Raw genomic sequence first — 17,287 nt, 5'->3', positions numbered from 1 at the left:
TTTTTAGGAAACAAACTAAAAAAGAAGAATTTTTATTTTTAGTAAACGTAGGGTAGGGAGTGTATAATTTATGAATAAATAAAAATAATGATAGCTATTCTAAACTTATGGAGTACTACTAATTTTTTATAAGATGGTTTTAATTTAAATTTTAGAACTGAACGATAAAGCCGATAGGCCCCACAAACTAATATGTCTACAGAGTAATCAAAATGGAAAATCATAATAAATCGCAATAATTGCAGTGGGCTCTGTTAATACCATCTCATTCATTTCATAATAACAATCCCCCCTTTTGCTCTGGCGGATTTCCTATCATTGTCATTTTTTGTCATTTTTCTGCATTTCCCACCTTCGAATTTGTGCCTTTTGTAGCTCAATTTCAGCATTCCAGATTCCTGAAAACCTCGGACTCAGTCGGGCCCCCTATCAGATTCAAGATTCCTGCAAAAAGGTGACACCCAAATGCCCTACATTTTAATTCTTGCCCATTTCGTTTGAAGATTGAATCTTTTTGTTTTGTTGTTGTGTTTCCTTTTTTTCTGGAAGGAGGGATTTTGTGTAAATGGGATATTTGTGCATATTTCAAATGAGCCATAAAATTCTGTTATGTGTTTTTGTCTTTTGTTGATGGGCTGTTATTGACCCTATTGGTTGTGAATGATGATATTTTTGGGCATATTGATTTTCTGTGATCAGCTTTTGTGGTGTTGGAATTTCCTAAATCGAGTATGTAATTCTTGAAGGAATGGAATATGGTGTTGGATTGAATGTTTTTTTTTTCCTGAAAATGGATTCTTTATTTCTTTAAGGAATGGAATCTTGAAAGATAGTGGTGTGTGAAATTTGGTGCATTGGCTGCTCATCTGCTGCAAAGATTGTGAGCAGAATGGGCACCCCTATACGAAGGACCGCGAATTCTAGGTAATTTTTTAGCTCAAGAATCGCCCGTTTAAGATTAAAAAAAAATGCTCAATTTGTTGGGCCCGATTGTGAGTAAATGGTGACGCAGTCCCTGGCTTTTGCAGTGGGTGGCATTTGAGAAGAACAAATGAAACAATGAGGCTGATTATCACAACTTTTGTGGGGATTGTATTTGGCTTCTTTTTAGGTGTATCCTTTCCTACACTTTCATTAACAAAGGCAGGGAGACTGGGCTTTTACTCATCTCAATTCCTTTACTTGTTTGCTTCCTTTCAATTTCTTACACTCAGTGTTTGCATTTTGGTGAGATGGTTTGTGTTGTATGCTTTGTAGGTTAACTTATCATCAAACATATTTCCTTCTGTTGATCTCACCTACATTGAGGACAAGTACTCGGGTCTCTCGACTCAGGCACTTTTGAATGTATGGTCGGCTCTTAAAGGAAGGAGAGTCATCTCGCGCAAATATAACGACACTAAGGTATGTAATTCCATTTTGGACATGGTTTCATAAAATTTACTCTAAAGCAGAGCTTGCCTCGTCATAAATATTTATCACACAGTTTTAGTTGCAATGGTAAAAAAGCTGCAGCTTCTACTTAGCAGTGAATCTGAAATAATGTTATATGGAGGGATTTTTGCAAATACTTCTATATCTTGATTAAGTTATGTGTTTGGTATGAATTATTCGAATAATTCATACCAAAGTATTCATATGATTTCAACACTTTTAGGCTCGTAATCGACATGACTTAATCTTGAATTGAACTCTTTATGTATGTCTGAATTGACTTCTTTCTCAGCCTTGTCCTGAAGACGAAAAGGCAGAAACATGTGTATTCCTCTTAAAAACTATGCTACCTCTGGTGTCCGACTTGAACAAATTTCAAGCCTTTTCATTATCTTAGTGTGGGTGATTCTTTGCAGATCTGGGTTCCAACCAATCCTCGAGGTGCAGAGAGACTACCACCTGGTATTCTCGTAGCCGACTCTGACTTTTACACTCGCAGATTATGGGGTGTTCCTAGCGAGGTGTGTATTCTTCTGCCAAACTTAATCGTGTGTGTAACTATCAACTTCTTGAGAATGAAAACAAGTTGTGTTACACTTATACCAGCATGCTCGTTTCCATGTGAATTATGTTTCATTGTCTGATAAGAAGGCTTGACATTGCAGGACCTAATTGTTAAACCAAGATATCTCATGGCCTTTACTGTTGGTTATGACCAGAAAAACAACATCGATGCTGCTGTAAAGAAGGTAAACTCGAAGCCATCCCGTGCTCGCTCTACTAAACAGGCATTTTATGCAAATTCCTGACAAAAGTTGTGCAGTTGACAGAGAATTTCCAAGTTCTGTTGTTTCACTATGATGGCCGGACAAGCGAATGGGATGAATTTGAGTGGTCGAAACGGGCTATACATGTGAGCGCAATGAAGCAAACCAAATGGTAATTTGTAAAGCAATTCCTTGAATTCCTTCCGACCTTTGTGTGTTTGGAGACATATTTTTTAGTTTGTGCAAAACCAGACAGAGGCATCAAAATTTGTAAGAATGCACGCTTTACTGGCTTATGGTGAAAATAAAACGTGGACTATGTTGTGTTCATCATACTAGGTGGTATGCGAAGAGATTCTTGCACCCCGACATTGTGGCTCCATACGACTATATCTTCATCTGGGATGAAGATCTAGGAGTTGAGAACTTCAACCCAGAGGAGTGAGTCAGAAATGGTCGCTTCACCTTTCATTTTATGAAGCTCGAACCAAATTATTCGCTGATGCTTTCTTCCACATGACAGATATATAAAGCTAGTGAGGAAGCACAAGCTCGATATTTCACAGCCCGGTTTATCCCCCGGTAGTGGTATGACGTGGGAGATGACAAGAATGCGTGAGGATACCGAAGTCCATAAGTACGCACCATTAAAAGCTTCATCCGAAAATAAGCTGTGTAATGAGTGTCATGTTTTGTCAATCTAAAGATTACTCTTTTACTTACAGGGACACAGAGGAAAGGCCTGGCTGGTGCACAGATCCTCATCTACCACCCTGTGCAGCGTATGTGAATGAGACAAGAGAAGCATTTGTTCGAAGATCCACTTTTACTCATATTATAATTCAAACATTCAACTTATTGAGATATTTTTGTGCACAGATTTGTGGAGATCATGGCCCCCGTTTTCTCTCGGGATGCCTGGCGTTGTGTATGGCATATGATCCAGGTATTTTACGCAACATTTCTTGAACACGCTCCTCCATCTCAATTTTTGATGTTTCGAAATTGTAATGGCGCAGAATGACTTGGTCCATGGATGGGGTCTTGATTTTGCTCTTAGAAAATGTGTAGAGGTCAGCTATCACTTTGTATATCATGTAAACACACTTCATTTCTCTCTCCTCTAACTCTTTCTCTGTAAAATAGCCTGCTCATGAGAAAATAGGAGTTGTGGATGCTCAATGGATAGTGCATCAAACAGTTCCTTCACTAGGGAATCAGGTAAACATGCTTAATCTTATATTCCCTCCGTCCCATTAGAAATGAAACATTTGCTTTTCGGCACGGGATTTTTTGTATTGTTGTTTTGTGAGTTAATGATGAGAATAAAGTAAGACAGATGAAAAGGTTGAGATGGTGTTGTTTTCATTTCAGGAAACGTTTTAATTTTAATGGGACAACCTAAAAAGGATATTTTTTTTCCGTATGCAGGGTCAAGCGGATCAAGGCAAGGCGCCGTGGGAAGGGGTAAGAAACCACGTGTGACCTGCCCCAAACATGTGTTTACGAAAAAGTTGTTAAACGTGATTTTGTTTTGTTGACTTAGGTGAGGGAGAGGTGTAGGAACGAATGGACTATGTTTCAAGATCGGCTGAATGCAGCTGAGAAAGCGTATTTTCAGGCCATGGGCATCGATCCTCCTAACTCCACAGCTAGTCGTTAGGCATACTAGTTTCGATGGTTTTTCTGTATGTATGAATCAACCGTGCTTCTTCGTCTTCTAGTGCTTACATGTACACTAATTGAATGGGAACTGTAACCTTTTTTGCTTAAGTTCATACAGCTGAGTTTGTACATATTCTCATTATATTTCTCTTGGAGTCCCATTTGAAATCAATGTATAATTTACTGAAAAAAAAAATGTCACCATTAGATTTCAAACTCATATAAAGCAAGTACTAATACCATTTTTTTTATGTAATGTTGTTTACTTTATTTAAATAAAGAGAGAAAAAATACTGACTTCAATTAATTTATCCATTCATTGACCATCTACTAACTTTTAAAAATTTATGACATTTTCGTCGCTCAACTCCAACACGCAATTTAATGTGTAAGAATTTTTTAAATATGAACAATTGAGAATGTGTGTAGATGGACTGAGGACGTTTGATAAGATAGTAATACCAAAATATAGAATTATATGTGGATATTTTTAATTGTATGATATCATATTTTAAGTTTAACTCAAAACTTAAAATAAGACAAGGGCCCGCCTTAATCTTGCCAATATTATCTTTAACCATGTTTATGTAATCCACCAATTTGTCAAATTAAACCACTATTATTAATACACTACACAAATTTAGATAATTTCTTTTCTATCAAACAACGAAAAAATCTTATCTCTGTCTATTTTGTCATGAAGCCCATATATATTGTTTTACTTATCTTCTCATTTTCTTATCAAACAGGTCCTTTTTATTTTTATGTTTAATTATCTCGTAGTCGTCAGTTTTGTTAGGATTTCTTCTTTGTACCATAGAGATGTCGTGTGTAAATATATAGATGCAGGGATCTATAGGTGAGAGAATGTTCTCGATTTTGATAAAGTTCTGTTGTATGGCGTCAGAGGCTGTAGGGTAGTCGGTTTTCGAGAATCCTTTTAATAATTCTGGTTGATGATGAGTGGTGTTGGTGGTGTGAAGTTTTGCATTTTTGTTTCTCATTCGCAGTTGGCGAATTTTATGGCAATTTGGACGAAGGCGCTGGATTCTTATCTAGGATTTATATGGAGCGGGAACGGATGATTTAGTTTATTTGTGTTGTAAGTATTATGTTAATGTATAGATTTAATCATTTCATAATGGTATGTTTTAGTAAGTTTTATAATTTATGGTATAAATTATATGTGTACATAAATGCCCATTTGCTATAAGTTTGTTATTTTGTGGTGGCCTATTATATATTTCTAAAATTAATTTTTATATTAATGTATTGATGATAGGTCTAATAATTCATTTTATTCTCTCTCTAATTATGAATAGTTTGTGTCAGTAAGTAACTTAAGTTATATTTTTCCCCATGATTTAACTCACAATATGATACGGAGTATGAAATTTTTGCCTAATAATATTTCAATTTTATAGTCATTGTTTTCACCCAATTATTTTTTATAAATGTAACATAATTTATTAATTATGATTGTTAACAATATTATGTTGTTTTTGTTAATATCATAATTAAATGAATCTTATTTCTTTTCTTTTTTTACAATTTCCAATAAATATCTTATCAAGAAATTTTTAAAACAAGAATATAAAAAATAAAAAGATGAAATATTCTTATGCTCCGAAAATATTGTTAATTTATAAGATGGATGTGTTTTATCTAAAAGCCAATTCATCATATGATATAATTTTCATATTTAATAATATTCCACTTCCATAAAATGACTAAATGGATGCTTCATTTTTACTCAATTTTAAATAGTCCCCATCTGTTCCATAACAAGAGTCTTGTCTGGTTATTTATTTACGTCCGTCCAATAATAAGAGTCATATTTCATTTTTAATAGTATTTAAGCTCTATATTTTACTAATTTATTTCTCTCACATTTTATTATAAAATTAATATATTTAAATGAGACTTATATGACATTAACTTATTTAATCCATCTTTTTTTACTCCCCTCATCCCATAAAATATATCACACTTTCCTTTTTAGTTTGTCCCACAAAAAATGTCACATTTCACTTTTTGAAAAAAGTTCTCTCTCACATGAATATAAAAATTATATTTTCTCTCTCCATTTAACACACAAAACAAAATTTCTTAAAATTCCGTATCGTTCTACAAATGTGACATCTTTTATGAGAAGGAGGAAGTATATTTTTTTAAATTCGTGCTCAAATCAAATATGACTCGTGTCATGAAACGGCGTGAATAATTAATAGTAGTAGTAATTTATTATCACATAAAACAAAATACTTAGATTCTTCATTCATATCATAATCATTGCTATTTTGGATTATTCGAATATACTAGTGCAATAGTACTATATGTCAAATTATAGGATGCTTTATTAATTTTCCTCCGAAAACCAATTAATGGTAGTAATTTATTATCACATAAAACAATATACTTGGATTCTTCATGCCTATCATAGTCATTGCTATTTGGATAATTCGAATATACTAGTGCAGTAGTACTATATGTCAAATAATAGGATGCTTATATTAATTTTCCTCCAAAAACCAATTATTCAAGATTTCTTTTCCTCTCCAGACACATTTTTCTTTTTAGTTTGTCTCAATCAAGATGACACATATCCTTTTTTGGAAACTTTCTCTCTCTAATTAATACACTCAACCACTTTTTCCCATCCATATTAAAATATTCACCTTTCTTTCTCTCTCTCTCTTTTAATACTTCCACTCACCTTTTCTCTCTCTAATTAAACACATTAACCAATTGCTCCTAAAACCCCATGCCGGCTAAGGAATGTGTCATCTTAGCCGAGACGGAGGGAGTATAAGTTTATAACACAAAAACATTAGAAGTAACTAGAATTAAATATGCAACCAATCACATCCACATTTTCCATTGCTCATATGATATTTAAATAGAAATAATATAAACCCAATTATTATCCAAAAAATTGCGTAAATTTAGTTAGTCATAATCCAGCATAAATACAGTTAATCAAGTTTTGCTGCTTTTACATTTTAACCAAATTTATGTGAAAAATATAAAATACTAGAAATAATAGGCATGCAGCCTCCACCTTACACCTTTCCATCCTTCCTTGTTCGCTATCAATTCAATTCGATTGTCCATTTCTGATTTCATTTTCCCCCAATCGTTAATTATAGTATTAATCCCAATTCCCCAAACGCCATTTTCTTCCCATTTAATTGCTCATTATTTCAGCATTCCATTCCCTCTCAAGAAAATTTGCGAAAAAAGATTCTTCTTTTATATGAGAGGAGAGAGAGAATGAGGAAACTGGTTATATATACAACCAGCCCTTTGTCGACGACGATTGCCCGTTTAAAGGAAATCAAATTCCCCCTGTTTTCTCTCTCCAAAATTGTGTCTTTTTTCACCATTATTATTTAATTTTGTATAAACTTTTTTTTTCTTTTCTCTTCGCTTATTTATGATCACGATTTTTGGTGTGGAAGAGGCATTTGTACAGAGAGAGGGAGAGATTTTGAGAAAGAAAAAAGGATTTTTGGGCTCTCTTCTCTCTCTTCTTTTGCTGTTGTTACCAGGTTAGTCACATTTCTTGTTTTTTGCTTCTATTGATTTAAGGTTTCATGTTTAATCAAGATTGTGCTCTTGCTCATTTTCTACTTATTTGATTTGATTTTGTTTCTTGTGGGTGCAATCTTTATGTGTTTTTTCAATGATATTTTGAGGTACAACTGTTCTTGAATTAGCTTTATGAGTGTACATTGCTGAAAATGGCATTTTTGCTGTTGGGAAATAAGCAAATGTGTTGTGCAATATAATCTTCAAGATGTGCCCTTTTAACAAAAAGAGGTGGCTTGTTTTGTTGGTTATATGAAATTATGAATATATGATGGCATACAAATGTGTTGTGCAATATCAACATCATCCCCTATTATAAACATAAATGCTTTGTTTTTGTTGCTGATTATAATGAATATATAGGATGGCATTGTTGCTATTGGGGAGAATCCATAAATAATTCAAATTGTTAAGAAATAAGCAAATGTGCAATGCAATATCATGATTTGCATTTTTATATGCTTTGTGGCTTACTTGATTATATGAGTATATGTTTTCATTTTTCCTGTAGAAAAGAATCCACAATTGTGCATATTGTTAACAAATAAAGTGTTGTGCACTAATCTCCCGAATTCATCAAGAAATTCTTGCTTTTCAATATGCAGCCTGCACTTTTGAGCATGTCGAGAGTCCGGTGGTCATTTCTAGGGCTCGATTTGAGGGCCTTGCTCTTCCTATGTCTAGTCATTCCCTCCGGCATAATTGGCATATACCTCCACGGCCAAAAGATAACCTATTTCCTCCGGCCGTTGTGGGAGTCCCCTCCGAAGCCCTTCATAACCTTAACTCACTACTACCACGAGAATGTGTCGATGGAGACTCTATGCAGGCTTCACGGGTGGGGCGTTCGGGACTTCCCTAGGCGCGTCTATGATGCTGTCCTCTTCAGCAACGAGGTCGACATGCTCAAGATCCGGTGGAAGGAGATGCATCCTTACATATCACAATTTGTGCTGCTCGAGTCGAACTCCACCTTCACAGCCCTCCCGAAGCCCCTCAACTTTGACTTGAACCGGGACAAGTTCAAATTCGTTAAGCCTAGGCTGACTTATGGCATGATTGGTGGGAGGTTCAAGAAAGGCGAGAACCCCTTCATTGAGGAGGCATACCAGAGGCTGGCCCTAGACCAGCTGCTGAGGATTGCTGGGATAGAAGACGACGACCTCCTTGTCATGTCGGACGTTGATGAGATCCCTAGCAGGCACACCATAGATCTACTGAGATGGTGTGACAACATTCCTCCGGTTCTCCACCTCCAGTTGAAGAATTATGTCTACTCGTTCGAGTTCTTGTATGATCTCCGGAGCTGGAGGGCCTCAGTCCATAGGTACCAAAGGGGGAAGACGAGGTATGCTCATTACCGCCAAGGGGACCTCCTCTTGGCGGACTCTGGGTGGCACTGCAGCTTCTGCTTTCGTTACATAAGCGATTTCGTGTTCAAGATGAAGGCTTATAGCCACACGGATCGAGTGAGATTCTCTCACTTCCTCAGCCCCAGAAGGATTCAAGAACTGATATGCAAAGGTGCTGATTTGTATGATATGCTACCGGAGGAGTACACGTTTAGAGAGATCATCGGGAAAATGGGCCCGATTCCTCACTCTTACTCAGCTGTTCATCTCCCCGCGTTCCTGCTGGAGAATGCAGACGAGTACAAGTACCTTTTGCCCGGGAACTGCATAAGGGAGAGTGGTTGAGGGTGGAAGCCTCGGATTCTTGAAGAGGGCGAGCACTGACTGTGCAACGGGGCAAGGGAGACGAGAAGGGGACTAGTGTAGGTGGATGATCTTTAGAGAAGAGCTAGACATATCCATCTTTGCTCTGATTTGGAAGACCTCTCTCGTTTAACGATGTGGCCGGATTCGGGCTGTGGATGGTGTGGTTTGCTTGCTTTCATCAACGATGTTTCTGTTCATTTGTTTTATTGAATCTTTGATGCTTACATTGTAGAGTGAGTCTATTTATCAAGGCATGATATTTTACCTTGGCCTAGGATTTCTGATATGCAAATAAAGTTGGTGGCTGCTCCTCTACTTTTCTTTTATTTATAAACTATTGTTTCACTTGTGATGCACGATTCATGGTATTTATTTTAGGTTATATAACATCAAATTAATACGCATGATAAACAAAAAATATAAAAATTTCTTTTTTAAAAAAAGCCCATAAATGTTGATTAAAATCTTTTAGATATTTAATATTGTACAAAAATTGCGAACACGCATCAACAATAATATGCCAGAGTGAGTGAAGATTAATAAACTATAGAATAAAGTTCCACCCGAATGAATAATATAAAAAAAATAACGTGAGTGAATGGATTTATAATGCAAAACGACTTGTAGCTAAATTTAACTATGTATTGATAAAGGAATATACTAGTAATACATGGATTGACAACCGAATAAGAGTTCATGAGATAAATACCGAAATCATAGTAAAAATTAATTTAATTATAAATAAAGTATCTAGCTAAGCAAAAGAAAAATAGAAGCAAAAGCCGAAACAATAAAAATAGTGACGGACAAAAATGCTCTTCAGGAGCTAGGAGTGTGTTGTAGACCCAAATAAACTCATTCGTGATTAAATTAAATACTACCGGTGGATGATATTTTCCTATAGGAATGTGTTGGGTGAGAACTATATTCCATAGGAACTAAACGTAGTTCACTTTTTTTTTTTAAAAAAAATCTATGAAATAATCATTCAAATATATCGCATTCTTGTACAACGTTAAAAATAGTCCACCACAATATTATTGTCTTAAACCAATATATGTTAGTTCTTATATCTGACATAAATACTCCACCACGTAATATTATCTTAGGCCACAATTGGGTGAAATGCAGGTCCACAAAATCCTGTTATACCGAAGAATAGTATTTGTGCGAATATTTCATATTTGTATAAATTGCGATTGACAGTGAAGGAGATACAATTTTCGTGGAGGGAATAATATATTCAATTTACTTAATTAGACCAGTTGACCAATTGACTAATGTTTTTCCAAAACTATTTCACCACATAAGCATTAAGATTGGGCAATAGTTTAAGTATGAGATTTAATTGAATGCTTATTCGTTCACCAGAAAATTTCATGCTGCAAAAAATTGTGCGAATAATTATACATTCGATCTTTATGAGAACATATAATCTTGATGTAAGCTCAATAGATTTATTTTTGGTAATTACCAAGGATATCCACTGGCAGGCTCAGTGCCTATTTTCTGCGCTAATTTGTAGTCATCTCGATGGATAGGACAGTTAGTCCAAGGATTTAAGACTGCTTCATGCCCAAAGACAGTGACAGATCCTCTGACCATTTAGTTTAGGATGGACTGACCCATACCACTCGACCACTTTATTAGTACAAAATAATGTAGAAAAATTAATGACGAGGGTGTGTGGTCATATAAGGAGCTCAGCATTACCAATCTCTTGATATTTAAGAATCAACAAGTTGCATTTATATTGTTAAATGTGTTGTGTATTCATCAAGAAGTAGTGTTGATCATGTCAAGAATCCGGTGGATATTTGTAGTGCTGTTGCTATGTCTAGTGATCCCCTCCGGCATGATTGGCATATACATCCACGGCCAAAAGCTAACCTACTTCGTCCGGCCATTGTGGGACTCCCCTCCCAAGCCCTTCACAACCCTAACTCACTACTACACCGACAACGTCTCCATGGAGACTCTATGCAAGCTCCACGGCTGGGGCATCCGGGACTTCCCTAGGCGCGTATACGATGCTGTCCTCTTCAGCAACGAGGTCGACATGCTCATGATCCGATGGAAGGAGTTGCATCCGTATGTGTCACAATTCGTCCTGCTCGAGTCCAACTCCACCTTCACAGCCCTCCCCAAGCCCCTCAACTTCGCCTTGAACCGGGACAAGTTCAAATTTGTTGAGCCCCGGCTCAACTACAACATGATTGGGGGAAGGTTCATGAGAGGCGAGAACCCCTTCGTTGAGGAGGCGTACCAAAGGCTGGCGCTCGACCAGCTCCTGAGGCTCGCGGGGATAGGAGATGACGACCTCCTCATCATGTCGGACGTTGATGAGATTCCGAGCAGGCACACCATTGATCTACTGAGATGGTGTGATGACATTCCTCAAGTTCTCCACCTCCAGTTGAAAAACTATGTCTATTCATATGAATTTTTGTATGATCTCCGGAGCTGGAGGGCCTCGGTGCATAGGTACCGGAGGGGGGAGACGAGGTATGCTCATTACCGCCAGGCGGACCTCCTCCTGGCGGACGCTGGGTGGCACTGCAGCTTCTGCTTTCGTTACATAAGCGATTTCGTGTTCAAGATGAAGGCTTATAGCCACACGGATCGAGTGAGATTTTCGCACTACCTCAGCCATAAAAGGATTCAGGAACTGATATGCAAAGGGGCTGATTTGTATGATATGCTACCGGAGGAGTACACGTTTAGGGAGATCATCGGGAAGATGGGCCCGATTCCTCACTCACACTCGGCCGTTCATCTGCCCACTTTCCTTCTCGAGAATGCGGAGGAGTACAAGTACCTCTTGCCCGGGAACTGTGTAAGGGAGAGTGGTTGAGGGTAGATGATAGGACCCTCGAGCTAGAAATCTCGCCCAAGATAGTCTCCAACATATCTTCTTAATTTTGTTTTAGTTAGCATATAGGAGTATTTAATTTAGTTAACTATTTTTTATGCAATCTTTATCTTCATTGAGTCTAGTTATTATGTATGAATTGGAAGTTAGAAATGCCTCCTTGAGTTTAGTTTTTTCGCTTTCTTCTCAGTTTTGAAGGCGTCTAACAATTGGTGCTTTCATTGATGTTCTCATTTCCAAATGTTTCCATGACATAACCATTAAATATCCCATATTTAATGTTCATGTGCTGTGAGAAAAATATATTCCATGCGGTCACCATCAAATATCCCATATGGTTATATTTGAAGGAATACTTGTGCGAATATTCTCTGTATAAATTGCGATTGATAATGAAGGAGGTACTTGTTATATAGAACCCAAAAACTAAATAAGCATATACTTTTGTTGGATAAACAAAACTAAGAAAAGATACTAGGGAGTAAAAGATTGAATCTATTTAGACAAAGTGAATCTTAACGCCCACTAAAGTTTTTTGAAACTATTTCACCACATAAAAGATAGCACATGGAGCATTAAGCTCCATCTTGCTAGGCTTCGGTTAATTAACATGTGGTAAAATCCAGAAAAATATTTGATAAATAAAAATTCCACATCAACAGTTCCACTCATCCCCAATTCCTACCTGTTGAGAAGCAGCAACAACGAACAAATTGTCCACTGCAACGGCGAGCCACCGCCCTTCTCCACCGCTGGCATATCATGAACCTCCAATCAGTTTGTTCCTTTTCGACAAGGAAAATAAGAAGTTCAAAATATCCTTTAACCTTGCATCATGAGGAGTTATCAGAAGCTGCCACAAGTTCAAATTTCACCCAACATTCTTGAGTTATCTGATTCTAGTAGTATAATTTATCGTAGTTTATTTGCTGCCTTCATCATCTCCTGATGTAGCATCTGATTCCCATTCTGCTAGCTCCGATTCGCTAAATGGATCTCGATCAAAAGCACTGCCTTTCGACGTTGCTGGAGTGCCTCTATGCGATCTTCTGTTCGTCTCAGTCTGTTCAAAGTTATTGACGTTACTAATGCTCCCACTCTGACGATTTGATGTTCTTGAATCCCTCAGGTCTCGCCCTTCGCCCTCCGGATCCCACGTTATATCTTCCAAATCACTTAATGCGTGTTCTTGAACAGTATGTTGATTCTTCCTACCATTGGGTTTCATTTCATTTCTACCAAAACCCCTGCTGTTGGCTCTACCAGCGTTGCTACGCTGATATCTCTCCCCATTAGATTCATCAGAGTCATCCTCATAACTCCCACGAACCACTTCTCCAATGCCATCAGATTCAAACCCATCATCATCACCTTCAACCTCATTGTCAGAGGCTCTCCCCCTACGCCTTTGATCCCTGTATTTCATCCTATCCTTCGTTTCATTACCCAAGTACTCATTTCTGATACCTTCAAATCTTTGGTATCTACCACCAAAATCTTCTCTATTCCAGTATCTTATCCGGTTAAGCTCTTCCTTCTCTGCTGATTCCTCCTCAGCCCATTCTTTATCAGCCGCATCTTCTATCTCTGCAATGAATCGGTCGAGCTCCTCCTGATCACTATCACCACCAGCATCTTGCGGCTGCTGAAAGCTCTCCTCAGATGCCACTTGTGTTGTCTTGTCCTCTCGAAAGACGTAGGGACTTCCCTCTCTCTTATCAATAGCATTGAAAAAAGTCGAAGCCACTCTTTGGATGCTAGCCATGGCAACTGGGTCATCAGGATTCACACCCTTCCTGCGGAGCTCTTGTTCTATCTTTTTTATGTTAAGCTTCTGAGATTCAAGGGCCTGTTCAAATCGTGCCTTGAATAATGCCTGCAATGTAAAAAATACGAGTAATTAGGATTCAACATATTTATTCTACACTCTTTAAATTTGTTTGCAGATGCCAATATTGAGGAAGATTACACCTCACCTTCCTTTTCGTGAGGGTGTTGATAGGTATCAAGTTCTTAGGTTGGCGATAGTTTCTGCCACGAAACATGATAATGGTTTTCACATTGTGTACATTCACGACAATCCCTCCACTTAATCTTGTGAGCATGGATGCCATCTCTTTAATCTTTTCCTTGGGGAAATTATCACAACAAACTTGGACCGTCTCATGGAATTTCCAGTGAAGGTGCATGTTCTGAACAACTCCTCCAAAGACACCGCGAACACCAACAGGGACATAGTTCTTATTTCTGAAACCAATCTTCTTGTATGCCTGCAACTGCTCTGCAGTGAACAACTCGGGATCATGACGAGGAAGCGGAAGCTCTGGTAGTTCGTACTTTTTCAGCTTCTGAAGAAGCAAAGCCACCTTTTTCTTTGCCTGGACTAGTCAAAACATGAAGCAAAATGGTGAAATATTCAGCTTCTAAATATTAAAGGAGAAAAACAAGCAGCAAATAGAGAACTCAATGCTTGCAATTATATTAAAAAAAACAGCACCACTTCTATTAAATGAAGAAGATGCTAAGCAACAAGAGACAACAACAAAGCCCAATCGGAAACAAGAACGAGTCACCAAAAAAGATTAATACACCTTTGAACATATACGAGTAAATGTAAAGACATTGTTGTGCAGTGTCTGAAAATCGAATATAAAGACATACTACCTCCGTCTCCTAAAAATAGAAACTATTTCCCTTTTGGTCCGTCTCTTAAATACAGAAACATTTTAAACTTTCTATATTAGGAAGTGGACCCCACAATCCACTAGCATTACTTTCACTACTTTTTCTCCCCCTCTCCCTTACTGTACCCATTTTTCTCTCATTCTCTCCTACTTTACCAATTCTTTTCCCTTACTTTTACCAATTGGGGATTAAATCGTGTTGTTTCAAAAGTTTCTATTTTTCAATAACGGAGGTAGTAATTGTTATCCAAGTTCACCATTCGTTTCTTCACTCCAACATTGCACTAGCAATTTAAGCAGCTACAAATAGTGATTCATTTCACATATCCAAATGAATGGATCAAAAAGGAGAACTCAAACTAATCAACTAAATTCCAATAACTACTAAAGCAAGCTATCCCATTTCACCATCAAAGAACCAGTCTTGACACAGAAAATGACCAAAAAGAAAAACTAGTAGTAGAAATCAGTAGTAATAGCATACCCTTCTAAGATTGTATATGAGGCGTTCTTCATCAGTCATCAATTTCTTCCTCAATTTTTTCGCCCTCCGAATTTCCCTTAGGGTTTTGCCCGACTCCCGCTGCATCCGCTTCTCCACTTTACTCCTCATACTCTTCGACGAGAAACGCCGCGCTCCGTCAAAACTGCTCCATATTGTCGGCGCCGAAGACGATTCACAGCTCACATTGCTGAATCCAGGCGTCGAAATTGCAGCAAAACTGCTTCTCGTGATGACATCAACCCTGAGCAAAATGGAAAAGTTCAATTGATCGGATATATGCACAACTCTTAACAAAAAAATGAGAAATTTTTGGAGAAATTACACAAAATTCATTTACCTTTGATTGAGGAGGAGGGAAGAAAGGGTTCTGAGACATTGATTTCGAAGATTTCTAGTATAAACAGACATCATTTTGATTCAAATTTCCGGGAATTGAAAACCGGCCGCGATTGAATTGGAGTTCGGGGGTTTTTAGGTGGGGTTTAACAGTTTGGTTAATTACAATATATCCCCCGCGATTTGTATAATTAATTAGTAGCCCCACAAATAGGTTAGACTATCCACTTCCTTATCTCTTATTATCTCTTCACTATTCATAAGTTTCACTATACTTTCACCTCAGCTCGTATCTAAGAAACAGCATATGTATCCCTCCATCTCTTAACCATTTCATTCATTAACTATTCATTGAATTTTATTTTTTATTTTTATTTCCAACAAATTCAATTAATATTTCATTGAAACATTAAATTAATACTAATAATTCATTAAATCATTAAAAACCATGAAAATTACAACATCCGAAAATACGAAAAATACATAATTGAAATCCTATGGAGTATTTTTATTTTTTGTTTTTATTTTTAATTTTCAATTTTTATTACCATATTGAAAAATACAAAATTTGAAAATTACAATATTTTTTTTAATTTTTTTATTTTCGAATTTTCCTGAATTTAAAAAAGAAACAAAAAAAGAATGAATGTGGTGATATTGAATCATTCCTAAAATTTCTACAATTATTTTTCACTGCCAAAATGAAAATTTTCTCATTCTTTCTGAACAAGAATGAAAGAGATATTGCTTTTTTATTGCATAGAAAATGGAGAATTTGCAGAGAAAGTAGAAGAAGAGTACTACTGAATTGGTTTCTCGTTTTGGCGAGATTTTCCGATAGATAAAACTCATCGGAACGAAATGACTTATTAATTTAATTGTTTTGCATAGAATGATAGAAGAATGAACATCTCAATTAGAATAAAATTTTCAGAATATGTCCAGGGCTGAAGAACAGAATTCGTGTTTGTGGCCTTGTTGTGGGAGAAAACGAAAGAATTACTAATACAGTGTAAAACAAAAAATAATTATGTCAATGCCACATCAGCAGTCGCTTAAATAGCGCTCATATAAAGCCGCGCAGCACATCATTCCTCTTTTCCACGAACTTTTAAAATTGGTATATAATAGGAGTATCACAAACTTTGCACTTTGTTTGGTATTTTCCACGGCATGTCTATTAATATATTTGACTAACTTACGAGGCTTTTTTTATCATATTCAGTTAAATCAACGTGGTTTTCAACGTGTTTATCGTACATGTTATGAACTTAAAAAATGGTTTAAAATATCATAAAACGTATCACGATTGCCTACGTAAAATAAGATTTTGATGAAAATATCTTATTTGAGTGAGTTTGGGAAGTACCAAACAAAATGCAAAGTTTGTGATATTAAAACCAATGTCAAAGTTTATGAAAAATATTAAATTTTAGGCAAAGTATGGTTTTAGAGACCAATATCTCTTTTAGTAATGGATCTGATTAATGTTGCTCATCTTCCTTGCTGCTTCATGTACAAATACGATAAGCATTTTCACATTAAATTTATTTTATTATTTTTGTTATATGTATTTATGTTTATTTTAATATACATTCCAAATTGTTAACTTCATAAATAGCATAAAATTAAATAAGTTACTGCTACTATTTAATTAGTAATGAATAATCAAATTTATAATTTTAATATATTTTGTAAATTAAACATAGCTTGCC

General features: G+C 36.4%; 4 protein-coding genes across 5 annotated transcripts; 3 read left to right on the top strand and 1 right to left on the bottom strand.

Moving 5' to 3' along the window:
* Positions 1 to 258: 258 nt before the first annotated feature.
* On the top strand, positions 259 to 3,997 carry LOC125192517 (uncharacterized). Its single transcript, XM_048090115.2, has 15 exons — positions 259 to 454; positions 813 to 924; positions 1,029 to 1,143; positions 1,258 to 1,404; positions 1,851 to 1,955; positions 2,100 to 2,183; positions 2,258 to 2,373; positions 2,541 to 2,642; positions 2,725 to 2,838; positions 2,927 to 2,983; positions 3,081 to 3,147; positions 3,221 to 3,274; positions 3,348 to 3,422; positions 3,633 to 3,668; positions 3,748 to 3,997. The coding sequence occupies exons 2-15, from the start codon at positions 890 to 892 to the stop codon at positions 3,862 to 3,864; spliced, it is 1,224 nt and encodes a 407-aa protein (XP_047946072.2). The 5' UTR covers positions 259 to 454; positions 813 to 889; the 3' UTR covers positions 3,865 to 3,997.
* Positions 3,998 to 6,976: 2,979 nt separating this feature from the next.
* On the top strand, positions 6,977 to 9,501 carry LOC125193182 (uncharacterized). Of its 2 annotated transcripts, XM_048090936.2 has the most exons (2): positions 6,977 to 7,417; positions 8,063 to 9,501. In XM_048090936.2, the coding sequence occupies exon 2, from the start codon at positions 8,078 to 8,080 to the stop codon at positions 9,152 to 9,154; it is 1,077 nt and encodes a 358-aa protein (XP_047946893.1). In that variant the 5' UTR covers positions 6,977 to 7,417; positions 8,063 to 8,077; the 3' UTR covers positions 9,155 to 9,501. The 2 variants fall into 2 exon arrangements, with proteins under 2 accessions (XP_047946893.1, XP_047946892.1); XM_048090935.2 differs by lacking the exon at positions 6,977 to 7,417 and having other exon boundaries at positions 8,057 to 9,501.
* A 1,352-nt stretch (positions 9,502 to 10,853) lies between these two features.
* LOC125196847 (uncharacterized) lies at positions 10,854 to 12,216 on the top strand. Its single transcript, XM_048095507.2, has one exon. The coding sequence runs from the start codon at positions 10,971 to 10,973 to the stop codon at positions 12,027 to 12,029; it is 1,059 nt and encodes a 352-aa protein (XP_047951464.1). The 5' UTR covers positions 10,854 to 10,970; the 3' UTR covers positions 12,030 to 12,216.
* Positions 12,217 to 12,437: 221 nt separating this feature from the next.
* Positions 12,438 to 15,717, bottom strand: LOC125192594 (RNA-binding CRS1 / YhbY (CRM) domain protein). Its single transcript, XM_048090217.2, has 4 exons — positions 15,574 to 15,717; positions 15,216 to 15,477; positions 14,024 to 14,425; positions 12,438 to 13,923 (listed from the first exon to the last, which is right to left on the bottom strand). Exons 1-4 carry the CDS (start codon positions 15,645 to 15,647, stop codon positions 12,970 to 12,972), a joined length of 1,692 nt encoding a protein of 563 aa, XP_047946174.2. The 5' UTR covers positions 15,648 to 15,717; the 3' UTR covers positions 12,438 to 12,969.
* Between the last annotated feature and the right edge of the window lie 1,570 nt (positions 15,718 to 17,287).

The sequence above is a fragment of the Salvia hispanica genome, chromosome 4 (genome assembly GCF_029641045.1).
Source record: "Salvia hispanica isolate PSC_SH4W2 chromosome 4, Shi_PSC_v1, whole genome shotgun sequence".
In the NCBI taxonomy this organism is placed as follows: domain Eukaryota; kingdom Viridiplantae; phylum Streptophyta; class Magnoliopsida; order Lamiales; family Lamiaceae; genus Salvia; species Salvia hispanica.
This window is presented reverse-complemented; position numbering and strand designations above follow the sequence as displayed.

What these genes read in the sequence shown, in the direction of transcription:
- LOC125192517 (XM_048090115.2), top strand. Translation starts at nt 890, where the DNA reads ATGGGCACCCCTATACGAAGGACCGCGAATTCTAG. An exon ending in GAGAACTTCAACCCAGAGGA is followed by an intron (nt 2,643 to 2,724) that starts GTGAGTCAGAAA and finishes TCCACATGACAG; the next exon opens with ATATATAAAGCTAGTGAGGA. An exon ending in GAGGATACCGAAGTCCATAA is followed by an intron (nt 2,839 to 2,926) that starts GTACGCACCATT and finishes TTTTACTTACAG; the next exon opens with GGACACAGAGGAAAGGCCTG.
- LOC125193182 (XM_048090935.2), top strand. Translation starts at nt 8,057, where the DNA reads ATGCAGCCTGCACTTTTGAGCATGTCGAGAGTCCGGTGGTCATTTCTA.
- LOC125192594 (XM_048090217.2), bottom strand. Translation starts at nt 15,647, where the DNA reads ATGATGTCTGTTTATACTAGAAATCTTCGAAATCAATGTCTCAGAACC. An exon ending in TCCCTCCTCCTCAATCAAAG is followed by an intron (nt 15,478 to 15,573) that starts GTAAATGAATTT and finishes CATTTTGCTCAG; the next exon opens with GGTTGATGTCATCACGAGAA. An exon ending in ACACCCTCACGAAAAGGAAG is followed by an intron (nt 13,924 to 14,023) that starts GTGAGGTGTAAT and finishes TTTACATTGCAG; the next exon opens with GCATTATTCAAGGCACGATT.
- LOC125196847 (XM_048095507.2), top strand. Translation starts at nt 10,971, where the DNA reads ATGTCAAGAATCCGGTGGATATTTGTAGTGCTGTTGCTATGTCTAGTG.